Source organism: Diorhabda sublineata, chromosome 9 (genome assembly GCF_026230105.1).
Source record: "Diorhabda sublineata isolate icDioSubl1.1 chromosome 9, icDioSubl1.1, whole genome shotgun sequence".
Taxonomy (NCBI): domain Eukaryota; kingdom Metazoa; phylum Arthropoda; class Insecta; order Coleoptera; family Chrysomelidae; genus Diorhabda; species Diorhabda sublineata.
The window spans coordinates 2,292,744-2,317,617 of NC_079482.1; the positions used below are offsets into that span (position 1 = coordinate 2,292,744).

Consider the following 24,874-nt stretch of genomic DNA (forward strand, 5'->3'; position numbering starts at 1 on the left):
TTTTATATACTTTAAATTGTTTAATTAAAAAATAAAAGTAATTGTTAATTCCATCGAGGCTCCCCACTATAATCTCTTAAGTTTAAAGCTACCAGTTTTTAGAAATTTCAAGTATTTCGCTTAATATTGTCAAATACTTTTATTCATTAACAACAACAGTTTTTTTCAGTTATTTTAGACCTACGTACCTAATTTTTTTCTACCTAAAACCTTGTATTTACTCGGGTCGTTCAAAAACTTTTCGTCTATCAAAACTATAGTCGTGCTGTTATTATCGAATAGTACAAAGTGAACAGTAATTTATAATACAAGTTATCTCGATATATTTACGATGGGATAGTACCTTAGTCCCTTTATTAATTATTTAAATAAGTATAATTGAATTTTTATTAGTCCGGGAGCTTAGCTTGCGAACAAAACTTAGAACAATTTTTTAGATATACAGATAGTACAGTGAAAATACAAAAATCGATTTGATATTTTAAGGAAATATAGAGGAAATGCTTTTTGAGAAGTTGGGGTTTTCAAATTTAGAAAAGTCAAAATGGTGGTTCAAAATTTTGCTATTACTTTGACGTTCGTTATTTTAGCTTGTAATTATTGTATAATGAAAGTTTTTTTTTTCAAAATGTGTATTTTATGAGTGTTTTTTGTTTTATAATTTTAATCATAAGTCAAAATTGACTTTTCAACTATAAAATTCGAAAAAACTAGAAAGATTTATAATTTTTTTTTAGTTTAAGAGGTAATAATATTTGTAAATAAAATTTTGTTGATATTTTTTTCAAACTACACATTTTTTTATCTCGAGTGCAGCAAACTGCGTCTCAAAATTGTTAATATTCACAAAAGTGAGCAAATATTGAAAAAAACTCAAGTTCACACGTCCGCCATTTTGAATTTTTGAAATTAGTAAACACCAATTTTTCCAGAAACATTTCCTCAACGTCCCCACAAAATATCGATTTGATATCATTATTTTTACTGTAAAATTTTCATAAATCTAAAAATTTTCAAAAGATTGAGGATTAAAAATTTTTTTTTGGTATTTTTTATTGAACTACAATTATTATTTCAGGATAGATCTTCAAGCAACCAACAGCACCACTTATCTACTTTTCTTGGGCGGACCATACGACAAAGAAGACTGCTTAAAGCTATACACTATAGTCGTACTCATAACCTCAATGTTCACTTTGATAAATCTCTATATTTTATTGAGATTCTGCAGAAACGCTTCTTATAACGTTCACAAAGCTATGGTCAACCGTATATTAACGTCAGTTATGACGTTTTTTGATACTAACTATTTGGGAAACGTCGTAAACAGATTTTCTTATGATTTGAATATCATCGACGAGAAACTCCCCACTTTATTCCTGCACTTACTTAGGGTAAGTACTCTTTTAAAAAAACTCCTAATTTCTCTTGAAGTTTCACAATCTTACCCTGCGTGGATCCTGCTACTACTGCTTTAGCTACAAAGGCAACTCTTATAAATTCGATTTCAACTGTTACTGAACCGCATCAGCATCATCCGCACTCAGCTAGAACGTTCCGACACACCACCAAGAGCCATTCATACCTAGTAAAGTACATAGTACTATTCTGAAGAGAAGAAGAGGACAGCTAGACACTTATATACACCTCAAAGAAGTAGGTTTAGATTGGAGGATGATGGGATGCTCTTCCCGGAAGGATTCGTTGTTTGATGAGTGATTTCTGGAAGGATCTATTGGGGGTGTGAAGAATTTATTGACGTGCTATCATATTTTCGTTGTGGTTCAAAGTTCAAAGTGCTCTTACACATAAATATGTCAACATTTTATATTGGTATCGAAAAAAACTTCAAGAAAATATCACTTTCGCAAATTGTTGGTCTTTAAAGTGAAGAAAAACCAGTCAAAAGTCAATCGCGGTTAATCTGCCGCGTACGAACCGTCGGTATGTGTACCGTATCGTGTGAGCGGGCTCTAACGATTCATTATTTAAACGCGTGTCAGAGTTCTAAATTTTTTTATCCAAATCGTTGCGCGAATTTATTTTAAATCATTTTATTGATTTCGTTGTTCGAGGCAATTAACATTACGGTTGTTTTCCAGGTGGCATTTTTCTGCTTAGGCAGCATCGTTCTTATAGCAACAGTTAACTGGATATTTCTTTTCCCTTCTGTAATTTTCATCGTCCTGGTCGTGATATTTAGGATCCTCTATATTAAAACGGCACGTAATTTGAAAAGGCTGGAGGCGGCAAGTGAGTATAATTCATTTTTTACAAATTAAATTTGTGCGAGTCGCTTTGAATTTGGTCGGAGGACGAAGGGGGGACTAATCGATTAATTTTTTCGATGAAAAACTCCAAATTATCACGTGATTTGTTGATGACAAACATTGTATCAGTTTCTATTCAAAAATATTCCGAGCCACGTCAGATTCTTTTTGACCTCCAAAATTTAGTTGAAAAATGACAGCTGATGTGTGGAACTAACCTCACTTTTAAGCACTGTTTGGGGAATTTTGGAAATCTCTTTCATTTTTGATCTACAAAAAAATTATATTTATCAAAATTGTAGGAATTTTTATGCTCCACAACATGATGAAAACATATTTTCGAAAAGAAATTGTTTAACCTCTAAATTGTCAAATATTGATTGAAAATCAAATTGAAAATGTATGAAAATATGAAAGAAATGTTCCGTAAAAATTTTCAAAATTCAAAATGGCGGCTCAAAATTCCTTACGTGCGAATTTTTTTTTTCGTGTGGAACTAACCTCACTTTTAAGTGAAGTTTTTTGGGGAATTTTGGAAATCTCTTTCAATTTTGATCTACAAAAAAATTATATTTATCAAAATTGTAGGAATTTTTATGTTCTACAATATGATGAAAACATATTTTCGAAAAGATATTGTTTAACCTCCAAATTGTCAAATATTGATTGAAAATCAAATTGAAAATGTATGAAAATATAAAAGAAATGTTCCTTAAAATTTTTAAAATTCAAAATGGCGGCTCAAAATTCCTTACGTGCGAATTTTTTTTTTCGTGTGGAACTAACCTCACTTTTAAGTGAAGCTTTTTGGGGAATTTTGGAAATCTCTTTCATTTTGGATCGTACAAAAAAATTATGTTTATCAAAATTGTAGGAATTTTTATGTTCTACAACATGATGAAAACATATTTTCGAAAAGAAATTGTTTAACCTTCAAATTGTCAAATATTGATTGAAAATCAAATTGAAAATGTATGAAAATATAAAAGAAATGTTCCTTAAAATTTTTAAAATTCAAAATGGCGGCTCAAAATTCCTTACGTGCGAATTTTTTTTTCGTGTGGAACTAACCTCACTTTTAAATGAAGTTTTTTGGGGAATTTTGGAAATCTCTTTCATTTTGGATCGTACAAAAAAATTATATTTATCAAAATTGTAGGAATTTTTATGTCTACAATATGATGTAAACATATTTTCGAAAAGATATTGTTTAACCTCCAAATTGTCAAATATTGATTGAAAATTAAATTGAAAATGTATGAAAATATAAAAGAAATGTTCCTTAAAAATTTTTAAAATTCAAAATGGCGGCTCAAAATTCCTTACGTGCGAATTTTTTTTTTCGTGTGGAACTAACCTCACTTTTAAGTGAAGCTTTTTGGGGAATTTTGGAAATCTCTTTCATTTTGGATCGTACAAAAAAATTATGTTTATCAAAATTGTAGGAATTTTTATGTTCTACAACATGATGAAAACATATTTTCGAAAAGAAATTGTTTAACCTCCAAATTGTCAAATATTGATTGAAAATCAAATTGAAAATGTATGAAAATATAAAAGAAATGTTCCTTAAAAATTTTTAAAATTCAAAATGGCGGCTCAAAATTCCTTACGTGCGAATTTTTTTTTTCGTGTGGAACTAACCTCACTTTTAAGTGAAGCTTTTTGGGGAATTTTGGAAATCTCTTTCATTTTGGATCGTACAAAAAAATTATGTTTATCAAAATTGTAGGAATTTTTATGCTCCACAACATGATGAAAACATATTTTCGAAAAGAAATTGTTTAACCTCTAAATTGTCAAAAATTGATTGAAAATTTGTTTTAGGGATGCGCCAGGAATAGTGGAAATGACATAATCAAAATGAAAATGTATGAAAATAGAAAAGAAACGTTCCTTAAAAATTTTCAAAATTCAAAATGGCGGCTCAAAATTCCTTTTTTTTTCCAAAATGTGTGTTTTTTGGAAGCCTATCCAACTGTGATTCACAACGAGACTTAAAATCAATTTTTCAATAATAAATTTCGAAAAATTTTACAAAAAAAATTTTTTTTGGTTTATCCATTACAAATAATTTGTTACAAAAATCGTTTATATTGTATATTAAACTACATTTTTCCCTCTGTAGATTGCAGAAAACCGCGTCACAAAATTGCTAATATTAATTAAATTATCAGCGAAAGAAAAATATATATTCAAATTCAGTTTACGCGGCCGCCATTTTGAATATTCAAAAATTTCAAAACGCCAACTTATTCAAAAAGATTTTCTCTACATTTACGTATAATATCAATTTGATTATGTCATTTCTACTATACCTGAAACATAAATAAAAAAAAAATCAAATTTGTTATCAATTTTCAAAAAAATCGGGGGTTGAACAATTGTATTGTCATGTTGTAGAGCACAAAATTTCCTACAATTTTGTTCTGAACAATTTTCTTGTACGAGCAAAAATGAAAGAAATATCACCGTAAACGAATCAAATGTCGAGTTTCCCGAATAATGAAAATTGGAATTTATTAGAAAATACGAGATAATACTTATAATATCTCGTTTTCGAAAATAATCATCACAAATGAATAGAAACACGAATTATATTAAAAAACTTGAAAAAGTGAGGTTAGTTCGACACTAAACCAAACATCAGTTGATAGAAAAATCGTTTTTCGACTGCAAGCTTCATTGGAATTCATTTTCAGTACCATATACTTCTTTTGGTCTGTTTATAAACTCAATTTAAACGTTTTCTCTAAAAAATATCCCTACAAATGAAATCTGGTATTCATTGGTATGGTTCTGGGTCAGTTAAACCAGCACGGTATCAAAAATCCAATCAAATTCTTAACGATTAAAAAGCAAGCGATTGTTTCACTTCTAATATTTATTTCCCTTTGCAAATAGCTTCAACGTTAATTAATGAAATTATGTTTCCAGCTAGGAGCCCTTTAGTGGGCCACATTAATTCTACCCTCGAAGGTTTGTCAACTATCAGGGCGTTTGACGCCAAAAAGAAGCTGACAGATGAATTTTATCGACATCAAGATTTGTATTCGTCGGCAGTTTTCACAACCAAATTGTCCCATGCCGGTCTTGGGTTTTATATGGGAACACTAAGCGCGACCTTTTCTACCATTATCATAGCCAAATTTTTGTTCTTTCCAGACGGTGAGTCACTTAATTTTCCACTATTTATATTCTTATTTCCATCGAAATGTTCACTGCCATAAAATATATTTTCCACGGGGAAAACTCATAATTTTGTTTGGATTTGTAGAAAAAATAACGTACATAACTAGATAGAAAGTAATTTTCTCATAAAACCGTGTTAACGGTAGTATTCTCAACTGCTACTGGTTCGACTTGTTTTCAGCGGCGATTTTTTTCATTTTCAAGTCGTCGACTCGATTTCCAAATACTTAAATTAATAATTTCATAAATTCGTATCATTATCTTCATCAGGAACATCAGGATTGTTAGTAAAACAATCAAAGGACTCGAGTTTCGTCGTCCTTGGACGTTCTGGTAGATCAAAATGATGCAGGAACGTCCAAAATCAAAGGAAAGACTAATTTCATAAATTCGTATCATTATCTCCATCAGGAACATCAGGATTGTTAGTAAAACAATCAAAGGACTCGAGTTTCGTCGTCCTTGGACGTTCTGGTAGATCAAAATGATGCAGGAACGTCCAAAATCAAAGGAAAGACTAATTTCATAAATTCGTATCATTATCTCCATCAGGAACATCAGGATTGTTAGTAAAACAATCAAAGGACTCGAGTTTCGTCGTCCTTGGACGTTCTGGTAGATCAAAATGATGCAGGAACGTCCAAAATCAAAGGAAAGACTAATTTCATAAATTCGTATCATTATCTTCATCGGGAACATCAGGATTGTTAGTAAAACAATCAATGGACTCGATTTTTGTCGTCCTTGGACGTTCTGGTAGATCAAAATGATGCAGGAACGTCCAGAATCGAAGGAAAGACACTAATTTCATAAATTCGTATCATTATCTCCATCAGGAACATCAGGATTGTTAGTAAAACAATCAAAGGACTCGAGTTTCGTCGTCCTTGGACGTTCTGGTAGATCAAAATGATGCAGGAACGTCCAAAATCAAAGGAAAGACTAATTTCATAAATTCGTATCATTATCTTCATCGGGAACATCAGGATTGTTAGTAAAACAATCAATGGACTCGATTTTTGTCGTCCTTGGACGTTCTGGTAGATCAAAATGATGCAGGAACGTCCAGAATCGAAGGAAAGACACTAATTTCATAAATTCGTATCATTATCTCCATCAGGAACATCAGGATTGTTAGTAAAACAATCAAAGGACTCGAGTTTCGTCGTCCTTGGACGTTCTGGTAGATCAAAATGATGCAGGAACGTCCAAAATCAAAGGAAAGACTAATTTCATAAATTCGTATCATTATCTCCATCAGGAACATCAGGATTGTTAGTAAAACAATCAAAGGACTCGAGTTTCGTCGTCCTTGGACGTTCTGGTAGATCAAAATGATGCAGGAACGTCCAAAATCAAAGGAAAGACTAATTTCATAAATTCGTATCATTATCTCCATCAGGAACATCAGGATTGTTAGTAAAACAATCAAAGGACTCGAGTTTCGTCGTCCTTGGACGTTCTGGTAGATCAAAATGATGCAGGAACGTCCAAAATCAAAGGAAAGACTAATTTCATAAATTCGTATCATTATCTCCATCAGGAACATCAGGATTGTTAGTAAAACAATCAAAGGACTCGAGTTTCGTCGTCCTTGGACGTTCTGGTAGATCAAAATGATGCAGGAACGTCCAAAATCAAAGGAAAGACTAATTTCATAAATTCGTATCATTATCTCCATCAGGAACATCAGGATTGTTAGTAAAACAATCAAAGGACTCGAGTTTCGTCGTCCTTGGACGTTCTGGTAGATCAAAATGATGCAGGAACGTCCAAAATCAAAGGAAAGACTAATTTCATAAATTCGTATCATTATCTTCATCGGGAACATCAGGATTGTTAGTAAAACAATCAATGGACTCGATTTTTGTCGTCCTTGGACGTTCTGGTAGATCAAAATGATGCAGGAACGTCCAGAATCGAAGGAAAGACACTAATTTCATAAATTCGTATCATTATCTCCATCAGGAACATCAGGATTGTTAGTAAAACAATCAAAGGACTCGAGTTTCGTCGTCCTTGGACGTTCTGGTAGATCAAAATGATGCAGGAACGTCCAAAATCAAAGGAAAGACTAATTTCATAAATTCGTATCATTATCTTCATCGGGAACATCAGGATTGTTAGTAAAACAATCAAAGGACTCGAGTTTCGTCGTCCTTGGACGTTCTGGTAGATCAAAATGATGCAGGAACGTCCAAAATCAAAGGAAAGACTAATTTCATAAATTCGTATCATTATCTCCATCAGGAACATCAGGATTGTTAGTAAAACAATCAAAGGACTCGAGTTTCGTCGTCCTTGGACGTTCTGGTAGATCAAAATGATGCAGGAACGTCCAAAATCAAAGGAAAGACTAATTTCATAAATTCGTATCATTATCTCCATCAGGAACATCAGGATTGTTAGTAAAACAATCAAAGGACTCGAGTTTCGTCGTCCTTGGACGTTCTGGTAGATCAAAATGATGCAGGAACGTCCAAAATCAAAGGAAAGACTAATTTCATAAATTCGTATCATTATCTCCATCAGGAACATCAGGATTGTTAGTAAAACAATCAAAGGACTCGAGTTTCGTCGTCCTTGGACGTTCTGGTAGATCAAAATGATGCAGGAACGTCCAAAATCAAAGGAAAGACTAATTTCATAAATTCGTATCATTATCTTCATCGGGAACATCAGGATTGTTAGTAAAACAATCAATGGACTCGATTTTTGTCGTCCTTGGACGTTCTGGTAGATCAAAATGATGCAGGAACGTCCAGAATCGAAGGAAAGACACTAATTTCATAAATTCGTATCATTATCTCCATCAGGAACATCAGGATTGTTAGTAAAACAATCAAAGGACTCGAGTTTCGTCGTCCTTGGACGTTCTGGTAGATCAAAATGATGCAGGAACGTCCAAAATCAAAGGAAAGACTAATTTCATAAATTCGTATCATTATCTTCATCGGGAACATCAGGATTGTTAGTAAAACAATCAAAGGACTCGAGTTTCGTCGTCCTTGGACGTTCTGGTAGATCAAAATGATGCAGGAACGTCCAAAATCAAAGGAAAGACTAATTTCATAAATTCGTATCATTATCTCCATCAGGAACATCAGGATTGTTAGTAAAACAATCAAAGGACTCGAGTTTCGTCGTCCTTGGACGTTCTGGTAGATCAAAATGATGCAGGAACGTCCAAAATCAAAGGAAAGACTAATTTCATAAATTCGTATCATTATCTTCATCGGGAACATCAGGATTGTTAGTAAAACAATCAAAGGACTCGAGTTTCGTCGTCCTTGGACGTTCTGGTAGATCAAAATGATGCAGGAACGTCCAAAATCAAAGGAAAGACTAATTTCATAAATTCGTATCATTATCTCCATCAGGAACATCAGGATTGTTAGTAAAACAATCAAAGGACTCGAGTTTCGTCGTCCTTGGACGTTCTGGTAGATCAAAATGATGCAGGAACGTCCAAAATCAAAGGAAAGACTAATTTCATAAATTCGTATCATTATCTCCATCAGGAACATCAGGATTGTTAGTAAAACAATCAAAGGACTCGAGTTTCGTCGTCCTTGGACGTTCTGGTAGATCAAAATGATGCAGGAACGTCCAAAATCAAAGGAAAGACTAATTTCATAAATTCGTATCATTATCTCCATCAGGAACATCAGGATTGTTAGTAAAACAATCAAAGGACTCGAGTTTCGTCGTCCTTGGACGTTCTGGTAGATCAAAATGATGCAGGAACGTCCAAAATCAAAGGAAAGACTAATTTCATAAATTCGTATCATTATCTTCATCGGGAACATCAGGATTGTTAGTAAAACAATCAATGGACTCGATTTTTGTCGTCCTTGGACGTTCTGGTAGATCAAAATGATGCAGGAACGTCCAGAATCGAAGGAAAGACACTAATTTCATAAATTCGTATCATTATCTCCATCAGGAACATCAGGATTGTTAGTAAAACAATCAAAGGACTCGAGTTTCGTCGTCCTTGGACGTTCTGGTAGATCAAAATGATGCAGGAACGTCCAAAATCAAAGGAAAGACTAATTTCATAAATTCGTATCATTATCTTCATCGGGAACATCAGGATTGTTAGTAAAACAATCAATGGACTCGATTTTTGTCGTCCTTGGACGTTCTGGTAGATCAAAATGATGCAGGAACGTCCAGAATCGAAGGAAAGACACTAATTTCATAAATTCGTATCATTATCTCCATCAGGAACATCAGGATTGTTAGTAAAACAATCAAAGGACTCGAGTTTCGTCGTCCTTGGACGTTCTGGTAGATCAAAATGATGCAGGAACGTCCAAAATCAAAGGAAAGACTAATTTCATAAATTCGTATCATTATCTTCATCGGGAACATCAGGATTGTTAGTAAAACAATCAAAGGACTCGAGTTTCGTCGTCCTTGGACGTTCTGGTAGATCAAAATGATGCAGGAACGTCCAAAATCAAAGGAAAGACTAATTTCATAAATTCGTATCATTATCTCCATCAGGAACATCAGGATTGTTAGTAAAACAATCAAAGGACTCGAGTTTCGTCGTCCTTGGACGTTCTGGTAGATCAAAATGATGCAGGAACGTCCAAAATCAAAGGAAAGACTAATTTCATAAATTCGTATCATTATCTTCATCGGGAACATCAGGATTGTTAGTAAAACAATCAAAGGACTCGAGTTTCGTCGTCCTTGGACGTTCTGGTAGATCAAAATGATGCAGGAACGTCCAAAATCAAAGGAAAGACTAATTTCATAAATTCGAATCATTATCTTCATCGGGAACATCAGGATTGTTAGTAAAACAATCAAAGGACTCGATTTTTGTCGTCCTTGGACGTTCTGGTAGATCAAAATGATGCAGGAACGTCCAAAATCAAAGGAAAGACTAATTTCATAAATTCGTATCATTATCTTCATCGGGAACATCAGGATTGTTAGTAAAACAATCAATGGACTCGATTTTTGTCGTCCTTGGACGTTCTGGTAGATCAAAATGATGCAGGAACGTCCAAAATCAAAGGAAAGACTAATTTCATAAATTCGTATCATTATCTCCATCAGGAACATCAGGATTGTTAGTAAAACAATCAAAGGACTCGAGTTTCGTCGTCCTTGGACGTTCTGGTAGATCAAAATGATGCAGGAACGTCCAAAATCAAAGGAAAGACTAATTTCATAAATTCGTATCATTATCTCCATCAGGAACATCAGGATTGTTAGTAAAACAATCAAAGGACTCGAGTTTCGTCGTCCTTGGACGTTCTGGTAGATCAAAATGATGCAGAAACGTCCAAAATCAAAGGAAAGACTAATTTCATAAATTCGTATCATTATCTCCATCAGGAACATCAGGATTGTTAGTAAAACAATCAAAGGACTCGAGTTTCGTCGTCCTTGGACGTTCTGGTAGATCAAAATGATGCAGAAACGTCCAAAATCAAAGGAAAGACTAATTTCATAAATTCGTATCATTATCTCCATCAGGAACATCAGGATTGTTAGTAAAACAATCAAAGGACTCGAGTTTCGTCGTCCTTGGACGTTCTGGTAGATCAAAATGATGCAGAAACGTCCAAAATCAAAGGAAAGACTAATTTCATAAATTCGTATCATTATCTCCATCAGGAACATCAGGATTGTTAGTAAAACAATCAAAGGACTCGAGTTTCGTCGTCCTTGGACGTTCTGGTAGATCAAAATGATGCAGGAACGTCCAAAATCAAAGGAAAGACTAATTTCATAAATTCGTATCATTATCTCCATCAGGAACATCAGGATTGTTAGTAAAACAATCAAAGGACTCGAGTTTCGTCGTCCTTGGACGTTCTGGTAGATCAAAATGATGCAGGACCGTCAAGAATCGATAGAAACACAATAATTTCATAAATTCGTATCATTATCTCCATCAGGAACATCAGGATTGTTAGTAAAACAATCAAAGGACTCGAGTTTCGTCGTCCTTGGACGTTCTGGTAGATCAAAATGATGCAGGAACGTCCAAAATCAAAGGAAAGACTAATTTCATAAATTCGTATCATTATCTCCATCAGGAACATCAGGATTGTTAGTAAAACAATCAAAGGACTCGAGTTTCGTCGTCCTTGGACGTTCTGGTAGATCAAAATGATGCAGGAACGTCAAGAATCGATAGAAACACAATAATTTCATAAATTCGTATCATTATCTCCATCAGGAACATCAGGATTGTTAGTAAAACAATCAAAGGACTCGAGTTTCGTCGTCCTTGGACGTTCTGGTAGATCAAAATGATGCAGGACCGTCAAGAATCGATAGAAACACAATAATTTCATAAATTCGTATCATTATCTCCATCAGGAACATCAGGATTGTTAGTAAAACAATCAAAGGACTCGAGTTTCGTCGTCCTTGGACGTTCTGGTAGATCAAAATGATGCAGGAACGTCCAAAATCAAAGGAAAGACTAATTTCATAAATTCGTATCATTATCTCCATCAGGAACATCAGGATTGTTAGTAAAACAATCAAAGGACTCGAGTTTCGTCGTCCTTGGACGTTCTGGTAGATCAAAATGATGCAGGACCGTCAAGAATCGATAGAAACACAATAATTTCATAAATTCGTATCATTATCTCCATCAGGAACATCAGGATTGTTAGTAAAACAATCAAAGGACTCGAGTTTCGTCGTCCTTGGACGTTCTGGTAGATCAAAATGATGCAGGAACGTCCAAAATCAAAGGAAAGACTAATTTCATAAATTCGTATCATTATCTCCATCAGGAACATCAGGATTGTTAGTAAAACAATCAAAGGACTCGAGTTTCGTCGTCCTTGGACGTTCTGGTAGATCAAAATGATGCAGGACCGTCAAGAATCGATAGAAACACAATAATTTCATAAATTCGTATCATTATCTCCATCAGGAACATCAGGATTGTTAGTAAAACAATCAAAGGACTCGAGTTTCGTCGTCCTTGGACGTTCTGGTAGATCAAAATGATGCAGGAACGTCCAAAATCAAAGGAAAGACTAATTTCATAAATTCGTATCATTATCTCCATCAGGAACATCAGGATTGTTAGTAAAACAATCAAAGGACTCGAGTTTCGTCGTCCTTGGACGTTCTGGTAGATCAAAATGATGCAGGAACGTCAAGAATCGATAGAAACACAATAATTTCATAAATTCGTATCATTATCTCCATCAGGAACATCAGGATTGTTAGTAAAACAATCAAAGGACTCGAGTTTCGTCGTCCTTGGACGTTCTGGTAGATCAAAATGATGCAGGACCGTCAAGAATCGGAGGAATCTTTCGATTTATCATCTGTGCTCTTTTTCATGACTGCCTTCTTCAATTTTTTCATTTCCTTCATCAATAAATTCTATTTTTATTTTTCATGTTAATTCAGATATCCAATACAAGCCGACAACATCGCAATAAAATGGTATTTGTTAAATGTATCATTTTAATAGGGTTAATCCAACGTTTTTATTATTTTCACTTTATATTACGTGTACTTTTCATTCTTACGAGGGGTGATCGAAAAATATAGTTAATCATAAATTTAATTTTTCCGGTTTTTTTTTGGTTTGGTTCTCATCTGATTTTTCCCATTGTCATGAATTGAATCATTTTGTCATGAATTTATTTGAAAGAAGCGAAATTTCATTGATTTGAAACATATTCAAGGTCACGATAGTTTCGAACTTGAAAAAAAAACAATGACCTTGATTTTGATTTTAAGATTTACGTGTCGGTTTTTTTTTTAGAAAAAGCAGATATCATTCTATTATGAATATATATGCAAATTTATTTTTCCATTATTACTTCCAATAAATCCTTTTCCTATTACGAAATTTTTCCAAAACAATCTGACAACATCGCAAATAATTATCGAGTCGTTGAAATCCATTCTAATCTTATCGATCTCTCTCTTACAAGTGAATCATTACAAAAAAGCGATGTTGCCGTTACTTAACATAATTCAGACATACTGCTACTTCCCGGGAAAAGAAAAATGGTAAAATATTTATATAAAATCGTGAATATTCGTTCCATATCGATTTGTTGTTTTTCCTTTTAGATATTTTACCACTTTCTCGATCGAAATAACAGTCCGCGTAACATAAACGATTGAAAATTATTACAATGTTTGTATATTTCAGACACTTCCGCCGGCAACGTCGGTTTAGCACTAACGAACGTAATCGGACTGTCAGATTTAGTGTTATGGGGAGTGAACGAATGGATAGAAATCGAAACTAATATGACATCTGTCGAGAGATGCATCGATTACACGAAAATAAAACAAGAATTTCAAACAGGTGACTTATTACGAACTCGTCGATTTTTTACGCTGTTATACGAGGTCTGGTTATTAAATAACGGAACTGCGCGCCTAGAGGGCGTTCTAGACCTTAAATTTCTCGTTAAATTGAAAAAAAACTCCGATTTAATGCTATAAATTGTTGCAAGAAAACTACGGGGACAATTTTCTATCTTCCGTGCGTGTTTTTGAGTGGTGTAAGCGTGCCGAGAGAGCACTGAAGATGACCAGCGCCCTGTGACTGTTTCTACTCCGGAAACAGTGACCAAAATCAACCAAATTATTCGTGCAGATCGTCAAATGAGCATCCGGATGATTGCCGAGGTTGTACACGCCGATAAAAAACGGTTAGAAAAATTTTACACATGACAAAAGTCTGTGCGAAGTTGGTGGCAAGAAATCTGACTCCTGACCAAAAGTTTTTGCGTCAACGGGTCTGCTTAGATGTCTTTGTAAGGTTAGAAAAAGATTTGCTTTGAAAGAGACCCGATTTTTTATATTGAAACACTTTTTCGTAACCAGTCTCTCGTTATTTAATAGACAGACCTCGTACAATAAAAATTATAAAAATCGAAAAAAAATTAATAGTAGGATGAAATTCATTGAAAAGGGAGGAGAATATGATAAAAATGAAAGGAAAAATAATTTACGGGCGATCTAAAGTCGAGAAAGGGAAATGGGGGAAGTTTTTAAGGGTGGAAAACCGTTTATTTCGTTTTGTGGTAAAACTATGAGTCGTATGAAAAAAAGTTTAATAGAAAAGTTGTAGTTGATTAAAAGATCTACAACTTTTGTATTTACACTTTTTTCGTATAACCTCAAAATTTACGGAAAAAATTCAAAAAACAAGTTTTTCGTTTTTTATTTTTATCTGTTACAAAAAATATATTTTCTTTCGCGAAATTTTGTGAAAATTTACCTTTCCATGTCTTATATATACTGTAATTTATTTGAATTGAAATATTTATTTTTTCACGTTATTTTGACATAATATCGAAAAGGCACCCCAACTTTCGAATGAAACTTTTTCTGTCAAAATATCAGTTTTTTTTAATTATTTTTATTTATCAATGTAATTTTACGTTTTTTGTGAAATTAGAGTGAGAAAATTTAATATAAATATCTGTAAATAAAAATTAAAAAAAAAATTTCGCATTCGAGTTTTTTTGTTTTATTTTTTTTTTTCTAAGAAAATTTACCATGGTGATTGTAATATTTTTTTACACGATCAGGAAGTAGAGATTTCAACGAGCAAAAATCTCACAGACTTTTTAAAAAAAGATGATATTTTGACGGGAGGATTTTCGTTCGAAAATTGGGGTGCTTTTTCAATATTATGTGAAAAAATCCAAATTTCAAAACAAATAAATTACAATGTATGTGATACATAAAAAGGTAACTTGTCACAAAATTTCGTGAAAAAGAAATGTTTTTTGTAAAAGATAAAAATAAAAAACGAAAAACTTGTTTTTTGAATTTTTTCCGTAAATTTTGAGGTTATACGAAAAAAGTGTAAATACAAAAGTTGTAGATCTCTTCATTACCTACAACTTTTCTATTAAACTTTTTTTCATACGACTCATAGTTTTACCGCAAAACGAGATAAACCGTTTTTTCACCCTTAAAAACCCTCCCCCTTCCACTATTCAACCACAGATCACCCGTAAATCATTTTCCCTTCCATTTTTGCTATATTCTCTTCCTTTCCCAATAATTTTCACTTTATTATTTTTTTTTTTCGTTTTTTATCATTTTTAAACGTTTTAGTCCTGGACTATAACCTAACTAACGAAAGTTTAGCCATACTCACAACAATATAATCGAAACACATTGTTGCCAGATTTTTTTTTAGTCGTTAGAAATCATACTAATTCAACATATAAGAAGTATTTAAATTAGAAACTCGTTTTGCTAATAGAAAAAAAAATTATTAGAAATACAAAATTGTATATTTAACATTTGAAATAAAAAATTATGGAGTATTAAGTACGTAGAAAGGTAAGTTTTCATAAAATTTCGTGAAAAAGAATAATTTTTAAAAAAAAATGTGGTTATTTGAAGTTTTCACTTAAATTTTGAGGTTATACGAAAAAAGTGTGAATACAAAAGCTGTAGATCTCTTTATTACCTACAACTTTTCTATTAAACTTTTTTTCATACGACTCATAGTTTTACCGCAAAACGAGATAAACCGCTTTTTCACCCTTAAAAACCCTCCCCCTTCCACTATTCAACCACAGATCACCCGTAAATCATTATCCCTTCCATTTTTGCTATATTCTCTTCCTTTCCCAATAAGTTTCACTTTATTATTTTTTTTTTCGTTTTTTATCATTTTTAAACGTTTTAGTCCTGGACTATAACATAACTAACAAAAGCTTAGTCATAATCACAACAATATAATCGAAACACATTGTTGCCAGATTTTTTTTTAGTCGTTAGAAATATATTATATAAGAATTATTTATATTAGAAATTCGTTTTGCTAATAGAAAAAAAAAATAATTAGAAATACAAAATTATATATTTAACATTTGAAATAAAAAAATTACGGAGTATTAGGGACGTAGAAAGGTGAGTTTTCACAAAATTTCGTGAAAAAGAATAATTTTTCCAAAAAAATGTGGTTATTTGAAGTTTTCACTTAAATTTTGAGGTTATACGAAAAAAGTGTGAATACAAAAGCTGTAGATCTCTTCATTACCTACAACTTTTCTATTAAACTTTTTTTCATACGACTCATAGTTTTACCGCAAAACGAGATAAACCGTTTTTCACCCTTAAAAACCCTCCCCCTTCCACTATTCAACCACAGATCACCCGTAAATCATTTTCCCTTCCATTTTTGCTATATTCTCTTCCTTTCCCAATAAGTTTCACTTTATTATTTTTTTTTTTTCGTTTTTTATCATTTTTAAACGTTTTAGTCCTGGACTATAACATAACTATCAAAAGCTTAGTCATACTCACAACAATATAATCGAAACACATTGTTGCCAGATTTTTTTTTAGTCGTTAGAAATATATTATATAAGAATTATTTATATTAGAAATTCGTTTTGCTAATAGAAAAAAAAAATAATTAGAAATACAAAATTATATATTTAACATTTGAAATAAAAAAATTACGGAGTATTAGGGACGTAGAAAGGTGAGTTTTCACAAAATTTCGTGAAAAAGAATAATTTTTCCAAAAAAATGTGGTTATTTGAAGTTTTCACTTAAATTTTGAGGTTATACGAAAAAAGTGTGAATACAAAAGCTGTAGATCTCTTCATTACCTACAACTTTTCTATTAAACTTTTTTTCATACGACTCATAGTTTTACCGCAAAACGAGATAAACCGTTTTTCACCCTTAAAAACCCTCCCCCTTCCACTATTCAACCACAGATCACCCGTAAATCATTTTCCCTTCCATTTTTGCTATATTCTCTTCCTTTCCCAATAAGTTTCACTTTATTATTTTTTTTTTTTCGTTTTTTATCATTTTTAAACGTTTTAGTCCTGGACTATAACATAACTATCAAAAGCTTAGTCATACTCACAACAATATAATCGAAACACATTGTTGCCAGATTTTTTTTTAGTCGTTAGAAATATATTATATAAGAATTATTTATATTAGAAATTCGTTTTGCTAATAGAAAAAAAAAATAATTAGAAATACAAAATTATATATTTAACATTTGAAATAAAAAAATTACGGAGTATTAGGGACGTAGAAAGGTGAGTTTTCACAAAATTTCGTGAAAAAGAATAATTTTTCCAAAAAAATGTGGTTATTTGAAGTTTTCACTTAAATTTTGAGGTTATACGAAAAAAGTGTGAATACAAAAGCTGTAGATCTCTTCATTACCTACAACTTTTCTATTAAACTTTTTTTCATACGACTCATAGTTTTACCGCAAAACGAGATAAACCGTTTTTCACCCTTAAAAACCCTCCCCCTTCCACTATTCAACCACAGATCACCCGTAAATCATTTTCCCTTCCATTTTTGCTATATTCTCTTCCTTTCCCAATAAGTTTCACTTTATTATTTTTTTTTTTTCGTTTTTTATCATTTTTAAACGTTTTAGTCCTGGACTATAACATAACTATCAAAAGCTTAGTCATACTCACAACAATATAATCGAAACACATTGTTGCCAGATTTTTTTTTAGTCGTTAGAAATATATTATATAAGAATTATTTATATTAGAAATTCGTTTTGCTAATAGAAAAAAAAAATAATTAGAAATACAAAATTATATATTTAACATTTGAAATAAAAAAATTACGGAGTATTAGGGACGTAGAAAGGTGAGTTTTCACAAAATTTCGTGAAAAAGAATAATTTTTCCAAAAAAATGTGGTTATTTGAAGTTTTCACTTAAATTTTGAGGTTATACGAAAAAAGTGTGAATACAAAAGTTGTAGATCTCTTCATTACCTACAACTTTTCTATTAAACTTTTTTTCATACGACTCATAGTTTTACCACAAAACGAGATAAACCGTTTTTTCACCCTTAAAAACCCTCCCCCTTCCACTATTCAACCACAGATCACCCGTAAATCATTTTCCCTTCCATTTTTGCTATATTCTCTTCCTTTCCCAATAAGTTTCACTTTATTATTATTTTTTTTTTGTTTTTTATCATTTTTAAACGTTTTAGTCCTGGACTATAACATAACTAACAAAAGCTTAGTCATAATCACAACAATATAATCGAAACACATTGTTGCCAGATTTTTTTTTAGTCGTTAGAAATATATTATATAAGAATTATTTATATTAGAAATTCGTTTTGCTAATAGAAAAAAAAAAAATAATTAGAAATACAAAATTATATATTTAACATTTGAAATAAAAAAATTACGGAGTATTAGGGACGTAGAAAGGTGAGTTTTCACAAAATTTCGTGAAAAAGAATAATTTTTCCAAAAAAATGTGGTTATTTGAAGTTTTCACTTAAATTTTGAGGTTATACGAAAAAAGTGTAAATACAAAAGTTGTAGATTTTTTCATAACCTACAACTTTTCTATTAAACTTTTTTTATTCGACTCATAGTTTTACCACAAAACGAGATAAACCGTTTTTTCACCCTTAAAAACCCTCCCCCTTCCACTATTCAACCACAGATCACCCGTAAATCATTTTCCCTTCCATTTTTGCTATATTCTCTTCCTTTCCCAATAAGTTTCACTTTATTATTATTTTTTTTTTTCGTTTTTTATCATTTTTAAACGTTTTAGTCCTGGACTATAACATAACTATCAAAAGCTTAGTCATACTCACAACAATATAATCGAAACACATTGTTGCCAGATTTTTTTTTAGTCGTTAGAAATATATTATATAAGAATTATTTATATTAGAAATTCGTTTTGCTAATAGAAAAAAAAAATAATTAGAAATACAAAATTATATATTTAACATTTGAAATAAAAAAATTACGGAGTATTAGGGACGTAGAAAGGTGAGTTTTCACAAAATTTCGTGAAAAAGAATTTTTCCAAAAAAATCTGGTTATTTGAAGTTTTCACTTAAATTTTGAGGTTATACGAAAAAAGTGTAAATACAAAAGTTGTAGATTTTTTCATAACCTACAACTTTTCTATTAAACTTTTTTTATTCGACTCATAGTTTTACCACAAAACGAAATAAACAGTTTTCCACCCTTAAAAACTCCCCCTTATTCCCCTTCCCGACCTCAGATCGTCCGTAAATTATTTTTCCTCGCATTTTTATCACATTCTCCTCCTTTTTCAATAGATTCCATCCTGCTATTATTTTTTTTTGTATCGAAAATTATCGACCCTGGTCTATATATTAAATTCAGGTAATCATCCGGAAGATTGGCCGAAAGAAGGTGGAATCATTTATAAACACGTGGAATTGAGATACGGCGATGAAAAAGAAGCGGTTTTGAAAAATATTAACTTCACAGTGAAACCTAAAACGAACATAGGAATCGTAGGGAGGACTGGAGCCGGTAAATCTTCCATAATCTCAACGCTTTTCAGATTATACGAACATGGAGGGAATATTGAAATAGATGGGGTGGATATTAAAACGTTATCTTTGAATTATTTGAGGTAATATTCTTTTATTCTTTTTCTATTCATATTTTAAACACAGAAATATGGTGAATGAGTGTCGATATTCATCAAGACGAAGTCGTTACCATGAAATTTTCCGCTATTGCGAACAAATCGGATTAGCAGTCATCTGCAAAGTTAGAACATCAAATTTTCGTGAAATATTCAGTAACACATTAACTTAAACTTATAATTTATCAAAAAAATTGTATGGTAGTGAATTTCCATCACCTGAAGGTATTTTTGAGTGGTTTGAGTGCTCTTAAGATGGACGAAAAGGCGTTCTAGATGTTTCACAACATTGTAGCCCTTCTACATCATCTAAATGTTGTGAAATTTCACCCAAAACTTTGAAATTTCTCAACCAAAACTCATAATTTATCAAAAAAATTGTATGGCAGTGAATTTCCATCACCTGAAGGTATTTTTGAGTGGTTTGAGTGCTCTTAAGATGACCGAAAAGGCGTTCTAAACGTTTCTCGTCATTGTAGCCCTTTACAACATCGAAATGTTGTGAAATTTCACCCAAAACTTTAAAAATTCTCAACCAAAACTCATAATTTATCAAAAAAATTGTATGGCAGTGAATTTCCATCACCTGAAGGTATTTTTGAGTGGTTTGAGTGCTCTTAAGATGGACGAAAAGGCGTTCTAGATGTTTCACAACATTGTAGCCCTTCTACATCATCTAAATGTTGTGAAATTTCACCCAAAACTTTCGAAATTCTCAACTAAAACTCATAATTTATCGAAAGAAGTGTATGACAGTGAATTTCCATCAATTGAAAGTATTTTTGAGTGGTTTGAGTGCTCTTAAGATGGACGAAAAGGCGTTCTAGACGTTTCACAACATTGTAGCCCTTCTACATCATCGAAATGTTGTGAAATTTCACCCAAAACTTTGAAATTTCTCAACCAAAACTCATAATTTATCAAAAAAATTGTATGGCAGTGAATTTCCATCACCTGAAGGTATTTTTGAGTGGTTTGAGTGCTCTTAAGATGACCGAAAAGGCGTTCTAAACGTTTCTCGTCATTGTAGCCCTTTACAACATCGAAATGTTGTGAAATTTCACCTAAAACTTTAAAAATTCTCAACCAAAACTCATAATTTATCAAAAAAATTGTATGGCAGTGAATTTCCATCACCTGAAGGTATTTTTGAGTGGTTTGAGTGCTCTTAAGATGACCGAAAAGGCGTTCTAAACGTTTCTCGTCATTGTAGCCCTTTACAACATCGAAATGTTGTGAAATTTCACCTAAAACTTTAAAAATTCTCAACCAAAACTCATAATTTATCAAAAAAATTGTATGGCAGTGAATTTCCATCACCTGAAGGTATTTTTGAGTGGTTTGAGTGCTCTTAAGATGACCGAAAAGGCGTTCTAAACGTTTCTCGTCATTGTAGCCCTTTACAACATCGAAATGTTGTGAAATTTCACCCAAAACTTTGAAAATTCTCAACCAAAACTCATAATTTATCAAAAAAATTGTATGGCAGTGAATTTCCATCACCTGAAGGTATTTTTGAGTGGTTTGAGTGCTCTTAAGATGGCCGAAAAGGCGTTCTAGATGTTTCTCGTCGTTGTAGCCCTTTCACAACATCGAAATGTTGTGAAATTTCACCCAAAACTTTCGAAATTCTCAACTAAAACTCATAATTTATCGAAAGAAGTGTATGACAGTGAATTTCCATCAATTAAAAGTATTTTTGAGTGGTTTGAGTGCTCTTAAGATGGCCGAAAAGGCGTTCTAGATGTTTCTCGTCATTGTAGCCCTTTCACAACATCGAAATGTTGTGAAATTTCACTTAAAACTTTGAAAAGTAGTACCTCAAACCTACAATTCATGAAAAAATATGTACAACACTGAATTTTGCTCAGCTGTACGTATTTTAGAGTCTTTTGAGTGCTCTTAATTTGGCGGAAAAGATATTAAGATGCTTCCTGTCAACGCATTTCTTCTCCCATATCAAATTGTTGTGAACTTCCACTTATAAAACGTCGAAAAACATTATTTGTACAATTTAACACTTGAATCTTCACAACACCAAAATTATTACACTATTTACACATGACTAACACTTTTTATCCGCCCCTTTTGTGAACTCCCGCGTTTTATATTCATTTATAATAATCGCAGACCATTTTAGAAACTTCTGCGTCGAATTATAGCTAACTGCGTTCATCGGAAACATCTAGAACGATAGTTTATTGGTTAACCAATAGATCGAGCCACTCACTGTTTGCGTACGAGTTTCCATTGTATTAAATCATCTCTGAACGCCGTTAGACGGCGTGCGGCTGCGTCCCCGTCACAGTTTTTGAAAAGTACACTCCCGGTCGTTGTTTTCGTGTATCATACCAAAAAAAAATGTTGACTACGTTTGAAATGGGAAAAATTTCTTTCTTTTCTTTAGAAAAAACATCGCAATCATTCCTCAGGATCCCGTTTTGTTCGGGGGGACGCTTCGTGATAACATCGATCCTTACAGAGAACACAGCGACGAGAAAATTTGGACGATACTAAATCAATTACTGATCAAAAATATCCAGTCTCTAGATGCCGAAATTCCAAATTTCAGCGCCGGACAGAAGCAACTAATCTGTATGGCGAGAGCGGCTTTAAAAAATTGTAAAATAATAGTATTGGACGAAATAACAGCCAACATGGACGCCGATAATGACGATTTAATACACTTTTTAGTGGAAAAAATATTTGGGGATTGTACCGTTTTAACTATAGCTCATAGATTGAATTTTATTTTGGGCTGCGACGTGGTGATCGTGATGGAAAACGGGCGTATCGTCGAAGTAGACGAACCTAAAGTTTTATTACAAAATAAAAATTCCCTTTTTGCTAAAATTTGTGATAAAGCTAGCTCATAATAAAACTATTTTCATTCCGATATTTCATTTTATTTTCCACAATCCTCATACCCAGTCAATCAAATTGAATAACGTAATTTTCATGCTTTATACAGCGTGTTATCGTCTTCAGAAACCGAATGTAAAAGTTAACCTTCAAGCTCTGAAGACGATAAGTTGGTTATCGAAACGCGCGTCGGACAGTGTAATTTTGAGTATAGGTGTATAAACAGTCTCGTCGAAACGCGCGTCAGACAATATAATTTTGAGTATAGGTGTAGTTGTGGTATAAACAGTCTTCAGTCTCGTCGAAACGCGCGTCAGACAGTGTAATTGTGAGTGTAGGTGTAATGGTGATGTAAACAGTCTTTGGTCTCGTCGAAACGCGCGTCAGACAGTGTAATTGTGATGTACACAGTCTTCAGTCTCGTCGAAACTCGCGTCGGACAGTGTAATTGTGAGTGTTGATGTAGTGTAAATAGTGTTCGGTATAAAAATTTGTCAAATATTGCTTCGATATTGAAATGCTTGAATAGAAAATGCACTTGGTCAGCGAGTTGTTGCAAGACAATTGGATACGACACGCGCAGCAGTTCCAAGCGTTATGAGGAGACCGGATCCTTTCATAGACGACCTTGAACAGGTCGAAGGCGATTCACAATCGTTTTTTGTATCAACAACACCAAGAAATTGTCACCTTAATGCTGTGTGAGGAGTGACTATTAGTCAGTGGACGTGAAGTGAAAGTTTATTGTCCACTTTATCTTATCTCGGGACGCGAGTAAGAGGTCTCGTGGACAAAAGTCCTTCTATCCTTCGGTATACGGCTGCTGATTATCCATTGTTTAGCGAAACCACCGTCAAAAAGAACCCATTCCATCAAAAGGGTTCCGAAAATCGTTCGATGAAAGACGATTTGCGACAGTTTCTAACGACAAATGACAGTTTATTTCTGTAAAAGACATGTTTCAATGACAATTGACAGTTTATTTCTGTGAAAGACAGTCTTTAACGACAACTAACAGTTTAGTTCTGTGAAAGACAAGTTTCAATAAAAATTGACAGCTCATTTCCGTGAAAGACAGTCTTTAACGACAACTGATAGTTTAGTTCTGTAAAAGACAGTTTTGAACGACAAATGACAGTCCATTGCTGTAAAAGACAGTCTAGTACGATAACTGACAGTTTAGTTCTGTAAAAGACAAGTTTCAATGGTAATTGACAGTTTATTTACGTGAAAGACAGTCTTTAACGACAAATGACAGTTTAGTTTTGTAAAAGACAATTTTCAATGACAATTGGCACCTTATTTCCGTGAAAGACAGTTTTTAACGGAAAATGACAGTTTAGTTTTGTAAAAGACAAGTTTCAATGGTAATTGACAGTTTATTTCTGTAAAAGACAAGTTTCAATGGTAATTGACAGTTTATTTACGTGAAAGACAGTCTTTAACGACAAATGACAGTTTAGTTTTGTAAAAGACAATTTTCAATGACAATTGACAGCTTATTTCCGTGAAAGACAGTTTTTAACGGAAAATGACAGTTTAGTTTTGTAAAAGACAAGTTTCAATGGTAATTGACAGTTTATTTCTGTAAAAGACAAGTTTCAATGGTAATTGACAGTTTATTTATATTAAAGACAGTTTCTAACGACAAATGACAGGTTAGTTCTGTAAAAGACAGTTTCTAACGACAAATGACAGGTTAGTTCTGTGAAAGTCTGTTTTAAATGACAATTGACAGTTTATTTCTGTGAAAGACAGTTTTTAACGAAAAATGACAGTTTAGTTCTGTAAAAGACAGTTCCTAACGACAAATGACAGCTTATTTCCGTGAAGGACAGTTTTTAACGGAAAATGACAGTTTAGTTTTGTAAAAGACAAGTTTCAATGACAATTGGCAGCTTATTTCTGTGAAAGACAGTTTTTAATGAAAAATGACAGTTTATTTCTGTAAAAGACTAGTTTCAATGACAATTGACAGTTTATTTCTGTAAAAGACAAGTTTCAATGGTAATTGACAGTTTATTTACGTGAAAGACAGTCTTTAACGACAAATGACAGTTTAGTTTTGTAAAAGACAAGTTTCAATGATAATTGACAGTTTATTTCTGTAAAAGACAAGTTTCAATG

At 32.7% G+C, this 24,874-nt stretch overlaps 1 protein-coding gene across 1 annotated transcript in view; it reads left to right on the forward strand.

The window, feature by feature from the left end:
* Positions 1–22,781, forward strand: part of LOC130448615 (probable multidrug resistance-associated protein lethal(2)03659) — a 56,423-nt gene extending 33,642 nt beyond the window's left edge. The window contains exons 9-14 of the mRNA XM_056786047.1: positions 1,079–1,394; positions 2,103–2,253; positions 5,208–5,438; positions 13,627–13,785; positions 19,615–19,870; positions 22,293–22,781. Of these exons, the coding sequence (XP_056642025.1) occupies positions 1,079–1,394; positions 2,103–2,253; positions 5,208–5,438; positions 13,627–13,785; positions 19,615–19,870; positions 22,293–22,761 (1,582 nt within the window). The 3' untranslated portion in view covers positions 22,762–22,781. The remainder of the gene's footprint in view (positions 1–1,078; positions 1,395–2,102; positions 2,254–5,207; positions 5,439–13,626; positions 13,786–19,614; positions 19,871–22,292) is intronic.
* Positions 22,782–24,874: the final 2,093 nt, after the last annotated feature.